General features: G+C 33.3%; 1 protein-coding gene across 1 annotated transcript; it reads right to left on the reverse strand.

Moving 5' to 3' along the window:
• Positions 1-331: 331 nt before the first annotated feature.
• On the reverse strand, positions 332-1,650 carry LOC111897136 (probable BOI-related E3 ubiquitin-protein ligase 2). The gene is made up of 3 exons (XM_023893103.3): positions 1,404-1,650; positions 1,015-1,330; positions 332-941 (listed from the first exon to the last, which is right to left on the reverse strand). The coding sequence occupies exons 1-3, from the start codon at positions 1,457-1,459 to the stop codon at positions 372-374; spliced, it is 942 nt and encodes a 313-aa protein (XP_023748871.1). The 5' UTR covers positions 1,460-1,650; the 3' UTR covers positions 332-371.
• Between the last annotated feature and the right edge of the window lie 5,445 nt (positions 1,651-7,095).

Raw genomic sequence — 7,095 nt, forward strand, 5'->3', positions numbered from 1 at the left:
AACGTGCACACACCCACACTATCATCGTGGTCTGTTCCCCCTCTTATCTTTTTTGCACTCCTACTAAAGAGACCGACAGTTTAGACTTGATGTAAGATACGCAATTATGCCCCTCAAAATACGCTATCCACATTCGACACTTTGCAATTTTGCAGGGGTTTGGCCCTTTGATTTCACCCTCTTTCTCTTCATTAAATATAAAGCCGTGAACACCGCTTCAATCCCTCGTGACCCTTTTCTTTTTTTAACCACTATCGTGTTCCTATCTAGTAACTAATACTGGGAATCAGTGTCGCTATCTGGCAACCAATACTGGAAACTAAATAAACAATTTGATTCTTCAGAATCATGAAAAGAAGATTTATTCACAATTAACTCATGTTCACATGAACACCGGCAGATTTTTTTGATTTACAGACGGGGCAAATGCTGATACTAGAGGCACAGATGGTACACATGCACAGATGCCTGCAAGGAAGCAGCAACACGCATGACTCTTCCTTCCCACAATTTCGGCATCGCCTGTTCATTCCGCCGTATCTGCTACTATTCTTTCTCTCTCCTCCACTTTCCTCCGCTAACATGCGATCCAGTTCATGGTTGCTTCCGCAGTGTGATTGAGCGTCATCGATTGAGGCACAATTGTTATTGAAATCGAGACTGTAATGCTGTTGTAGCTGAAGCTGTTCTTGGACTTGTTGGAGATTGTTTCGTAGGGCGTTGGCTGTTGCCTCGTTGGTTTCAGCTAATTCTCTCCATATTTGATTTTCGACGTTTAGAGATTTCACTTTTTCTTCTAAAGACCAATTCATCTGTCCGATCTTCACGATTTCATCTTCTTTGGCTTTCAGTCTCTTCATTATCCCTTCCTGGGCTGCTGCTATTAATCTCCTCGAGTTTCTCTTTCGCATCTCCTGGATCTCCGTCCTCACCTTCTCAGTCTGCAATTTGAAAAAAATATCAGTATACGAGAGACTGTATCTATGAAACTGAAATATAATTATTGGTTCTTACATGATGAGAAACGAAACGATCAATCTCTAATTGCTGTTGATAGATGTGCGATGCGATATCTTCACCGAAAAACGCGAATGTGCCATGTTCGTTTTGATTAACAATCGGAGCGTTTGGAAGGGAGAAAGGTGGAGTAAAAGAAGAAACGTGAGCATCATGGCGTGGTCGTTTTCTTGGAAGGCTGGAGGTAAGTCCGCTGTCTGCCTTGAAAGCAGGCGTCGGAAAGGAATCCGTCATTCCGGCACCATACATCGGAATCATGGGAAGCGGAGCAATTCCATATGTTACTGCGTTGGGTTGATGATCAATCATGTCCCTGTAATCACAAATTAAAGTTGAATGAACTGAATGTAAATGATAGATGAAGATGAAGTGCAAAAAGAGAAGACCTGTTTGGAAGAAATTGAGAAGGGTTGAGGGTCATATGTGGAGCTTCAACTGCCATTGGTAATTGATATTTGCGTTTCTTCTTGTGAGAGAAAGAGAAGGAATAACATGCGAATGAAGGATACAATATGCAAAGGCCATATGAGTGGGGTTTATTTAGGGTTCTGTTTGTTTGGGATTGGAACAAGAGTTAAAACGGGAAAAATGTTGTTTTCTTTTTCTTTTCTTTATTATAAATTAAAGAAAAAGTGTAATGTGTGTTTATTATGTGGGACTAAAAGAAAGGCACCAAATCTAATTCAGTGACTTGACTAATATGTTAGAAAAATTAGTCAATTCCGCAATATGAGGGTTGTAGCGGTTTAAACTTTAAAATATTAAAGTGTACTCGGTGGGACCTTGTTTGTCGTATAGGAGAAGGCTTTCTATTCGTCCTCACTCCACAATCCTCATGTGTCTTTCCCCAAGTTTTCTTTTTTATTGGTATAACTAAAAGAATTTATTACTTTCGTTTGCTTAGAATCCATAGTAAAGAATAGGGGGAATATCATTTTATCTTTATAAATTTTTTGTGTTTGTTTTAAAAATTCTCTTATATATATTTTTTTAGTTTAGGTCTGGAACTTGATTTTTATGGGTTAAAAACATTCTTATTGTAAAAACGAACACATAATCCGGTTACATCTTGAATAGAACAATCATATTTTCACCGTCTCCACCCAAATAATGCATAGTAAAAAATAAGGGGAATATCATTTTAGCGTTAAATTTTTTTTATGTTTGTTTTAAAAATTCTCTTATGTTTTTTGTTTAGTTTAGGTCTTAAACTCAATTTTCATTCTTATTATAAAAGCGAACATATAATCTGGTTACATCTTGAATACAACAATCATATTTTCACCGTCTCCTCCAAAATCCACCTGCAGCTGCCTTAGGTTTCAATCCATCCGAAAAATACTTCATGATCTTGTACACATTAGAAAAGAAGAATATCATGCCATGCCAATAGTTATGGGCAATCATCAAATATTACCCGAATTTTCTTTTTTTGGTAAAAACAAAAAATAAAGATTTTTCTGTTTGCAAACAGTCTGAACCTACATTTTTATTGTAGTTTTTTACCGATCAGTTGGTTACCCAAATTAAATCTTCTATGCAAAACCCCATTCATCCCTTCTACTACTTACATAAATTTTAATCAAAACAATAGATCCTCGACTGATAATTTAGTATCCATAAATTCGATTAAGTAATACAGATCCTTGAAACTTTATAAGTTGGTGATAAAGTTGGTTTTCAATTACATGTTTGTGAAGAACTAATTAGGTAATATATTTTAAGGATAAGTTGCTACTTATTCACAAATGAATTTAGTCTCAATGAACACAAAAGAATTAAGAATTCAAATCAAGGTGGAGTGGATTTTCAATCTGAAAAGGAAGTACAACATAAAATTCATGGTTCTTCAAGATCACAATTCGAAAATCTAAAATCTAGGTATCGTGTGTTTACAAACATATAATGGTAATCATTTTAGTTGTGTAATTGTAAATGCATCCGGAAGATCTGAAGGGTTTCATTTCGCTTTATGATACCCGTACTTTCCAAAAGAAACAAAAAGGTGTCAAAGATAGGAATTCTTTAGTAGTTATAGGCAATTGGGTAAAGATGGGAAAAACTACTTGTTTGGTAAATGTCTTACAGCCCTCTTCTTTTCTCTACAAAATTTAAAAATAAGGTAAAATGGAGGTGAGCGTTTGAGAAGGTAGAAATGAAGGTGGGCGATGAAACAACTTTTATGTAAGGGATAATGACTTAAAAATGTAATATATTTTTTGATTTGTACAGTAACTAAGTTTTTTTTTCGTCTACATTTATCCTTTCAACTTGTTAAGCTATACACATTCAGTTCTTATGACCGGTTACTTCAGGTTAGCCGACAAAAATGATTTAATAGGGTAATATATTTCTCATTTTGTATATATTTAGTCCTTAATATATATATATATATATATATATATATATATATATATATATATATATATATATATATATATATATATATATATATGTACAAAAATATTAATAACTAAATGTGTACAAAATGAGAAATATATTACCCTATTAAGTCATTTTTGTCGGCTAACCTGAAATAGTTGATCATAAGGACTGAATGTATACAAATTACAAAATCTATTACCTTTTTAAATCATTATCCCTTTGTGTAACGATATTATGCACACATCATATAGCCTAAGAGTGAGAATTTTAATTTTGATTTTAGTTTAGTTATTTAAATGTACCGGACACCACATGTCCACGTCAATGCCAATGCATAAACAATTAAAATTCTTCCGAGACATGATGACATGGCCAACTCAAAGCTTACGAGAAGAATAGCCTCTTGTAGAAAAAGGTATTTACATAACGCATATTAACTATAAATAGTCACTAAAGTAATGAATATAAAACATATTCTAGTTAAGTGTTATATATTTTTTGTTGTGTTGTACGTAGTAAAGTTAAGACCATTGTTACAAAAGAAACTTAAAGAAGAAAAAGTAATCTAGAAATGTGTAGAGGGAGGTATTTTGAAACGAAGGAAAAGGATGAGTGAGTGGGTCACACAACTCTTCAAAACCTCCATCTCCATGGGTTGGAAAGAGAGATAGTGTCTCGGTGTCGCTGTTTCGCACCCGTTTCATGTTTATTTTCATTTTTTTTCTTTGTAGTTAAACAAACTTAAACTAAACAATTGATCAAAGCTCTTTCAATTTTAATGGATGTTTTGTTTTGATTAACAGACTAAGGTGTCGTTTGTTTTTTTGAAACGAAAATGTCTGAAGTCTGTGAATCATCTCTGCAACCCTGTGAATCATCTCTGCAACCCTTTGTAACAGGGGAACAAACGGCTATAATATGTAATAAAAAGTTTGTTTGTTTTTTTAACATCTACATTGCTGCAATAAGTTAAAGTAAGGTGTGAAAAAGTTTGAAACAGATGGTCAAGTGTTATGCCACGCAACACACGCGCAACAACTTTTAAGTCAGAAATATTCTGAAAAACAAGCAGTTGCAAAAGGACAAATGTTGCGCGGCGCAACAATAACCGGTCAGAAGTGGTTTTAAAAAAAACAAACAACACCTAAATCAATATACAAATAGATCTGGACGTATATAAGTGTTTTTTTTAGAAATCAAACTAAATAAAAATATTTTAATTTAATATTAAATAAAAAATCTATTTGGTTTTTCTTTAAATGGCCAACAAGTCCGGAATGGATCATTCCGAACATCATAAAAGTAACTTTTATGACAAAAAAGTTACATTTTCGACTGTGATTTTTTTGATTTTGGTCTGCAATTCGGAATCCAAAAAACAAAAATATGAGACTTTAAGTACAAATTCAAAATCCAATGAATAATTAATAAATTTTAAGTAAATACTAAGTTTTTATTAAAGTTCAATGTTGTAAAATCAATCTAGGTGTCAATTAATCAGCGCCTAGAAGCTCGACGATTTCCAACCGCTTACGATTAATGTTAGTCGATCACATTAATCAGCCTTAGTCCTAATCAATCCTAACCGGTCTTAATCACTCTTAATTCGCCTAATCGGTCAACATTATTAAATGTCAAAATATATAAAATTGTTAAAAAAGAGTCAAAAAAGACAAGATGTAACACTCAAATCCAGGTATCCCATTTTTACCCTCAAAGTATTTCATTTTTTGGGCACAGAAGGACCCTCAGTGCGTTGGGCGTACATATGAGTACGCTTAGCATACACTTTTGCATGCATCGGGTGGTTGAGGTTCATACGCGGGGTGTACGAGGACAATGACCAAAACCCCAATTTCTTGGCTTGGACCTTATTTAAACACACTTATATCATTTGGAACAAACCCTAATCTGCATCCATAGCCTCTTTTCGTCCTTAAACCCTATTTTTGCAAGAGAGTGTGTGTTTTGAGGCTAAATGTGATTTTGGTGGCCATTCCAGTGGATTTGCAAGAAGAAGGAGGTGGTATTCAAGTATTGAACGTGGGAAGTGTTTGATTAGTGTCTAAGTCCATAACTATATTTGGTATGTACTTAACTCGATTGGCATGGTCCATTTGGGTTGCATGGCATCATGCATTTAGATAGACTAAAATGAGAGAAATAACACTTAAGGTTTATTAATATATTATAAGTTCTAATATATTAATAAGATTATTTAATTAGTATTGATCAAGAATTAGTTTGGAATTAATTAAGTGATCAAAAGGAGACTAATTAAATATATGGGTTGATTGTGTAAATCATCCATGCTTGTATAGTGGGTTAATGCTCCATGGATTATCAAGTTGGGCTAAAACCCATAGGATGCTCCATGGATGCTCCATGGTGTTTTTGTACCCATGGATCATGGAAATGAAAGTCCATGACAATTAGGGTTTACATGGTGTAACCCTAATTGTGACACACTATATAAACATCTTATTCTTCCTAAAATCGGGGACTATGAAGGAATAGTGAGGGCTAGCTGATTTCATGAAGTGTCTCATTTCTCTCAAGTTATTTTAAGTGTATTTGATGTTGTGTGAACCATTTGAGGTTTTACACTTGGGACACTAGGCTCTTGAGCTCCATGGAATCAAGCTATATCAAAAAGGTACATATTTTATCTATTTTTTGTTATACTAGTACTTATGATTGTGTGCTAGTTAGGGTAATACCTTGGAATATCATATTTGCATGTATAATAGAGAAAACATAGATCCAAGGTATTTAGGGTTGCATGTACACTTAGGAGTTAGGAGTGTTAGAATGCTCATAACCCAACAGTGGTATCAGAGCCTAGGCTTGTTTTCTTGTTATACTTGCAAAATTGGCTGAAAAATCAAAGTTTGTTGTTGTCTGCTCAGCAGACTCGCCGAGTCGAAGGCTAAACTCATCCAACTCGCCGAGTTGGTTTATGCACTCGACAAGTTGGACCCCCCAGACAGCATACCTTCGATTGTTTTGGCTGAAATTGGACTAGGAACATTACCCTAAACTGTTTTTCAACTTATAAACTTGTTTTTGGTGTGGTAATGTTCATGCTATTCCAATTTCAAAGATAATTATCAATAGATTCATGTTTTGTATTAGTTTAATGGTTAGGCTAATTACATGAAAAAGTTTGATTGAATTATCTAGTTCTTATGAGTTGCTTAGATTAATAGAAAAGTTATGTGAAATTGTTGTTTTCAATCCAAATTAATCTAAGATTTGGTTCTAAAATGTGTTTTTGTAACTTGTCCTCAAGTTATATGAAAAGTCACATTTAAAATTCAAAAAACTCATAAATGTTTCCATAGGTTATGAATAAAGAAAAGTCATATTCTTTTAATAGTTTAAAGTCTTCCATAACTTGTCCTCAAGTTATGGAACTTGAAGAGTTTTTTGAATTAAAACTACTTTAAACACATAAGTTATGGAATTTAGTAGTTTTGAATAGTTTCAAAAATTGCCCTCAAGTTTTTGAATTTGTAAAGTTTTCCCTTATGAATACTTTAATTCCAAGTTAAGCCCTTAGAATTTTAAAAGTTAAAATTCAACCCTTATACTTTATAGTATTATAAGTTAATAATATATATATATATATATATATATATATATATATATATATATATATATATATATATATATATATATATATGTGTGTGT

The sequence above is a fragment of the Lactuca sativa genome, chromosome 7 (genome assembly GCF_002870075.4).
Source record: "Lactuca sativa cultivar Salinas chromosome 7, Lsat_Salinas_v11, whole genome shotgun sequence".
In the NCBI taxonomy this organism is placed as follows: Eukaryota; Viridiplantae; Streptophyta; class Magnoliopsida; order Asterales; family Asteraceae; genus Lactuca; species Lactuca sativa.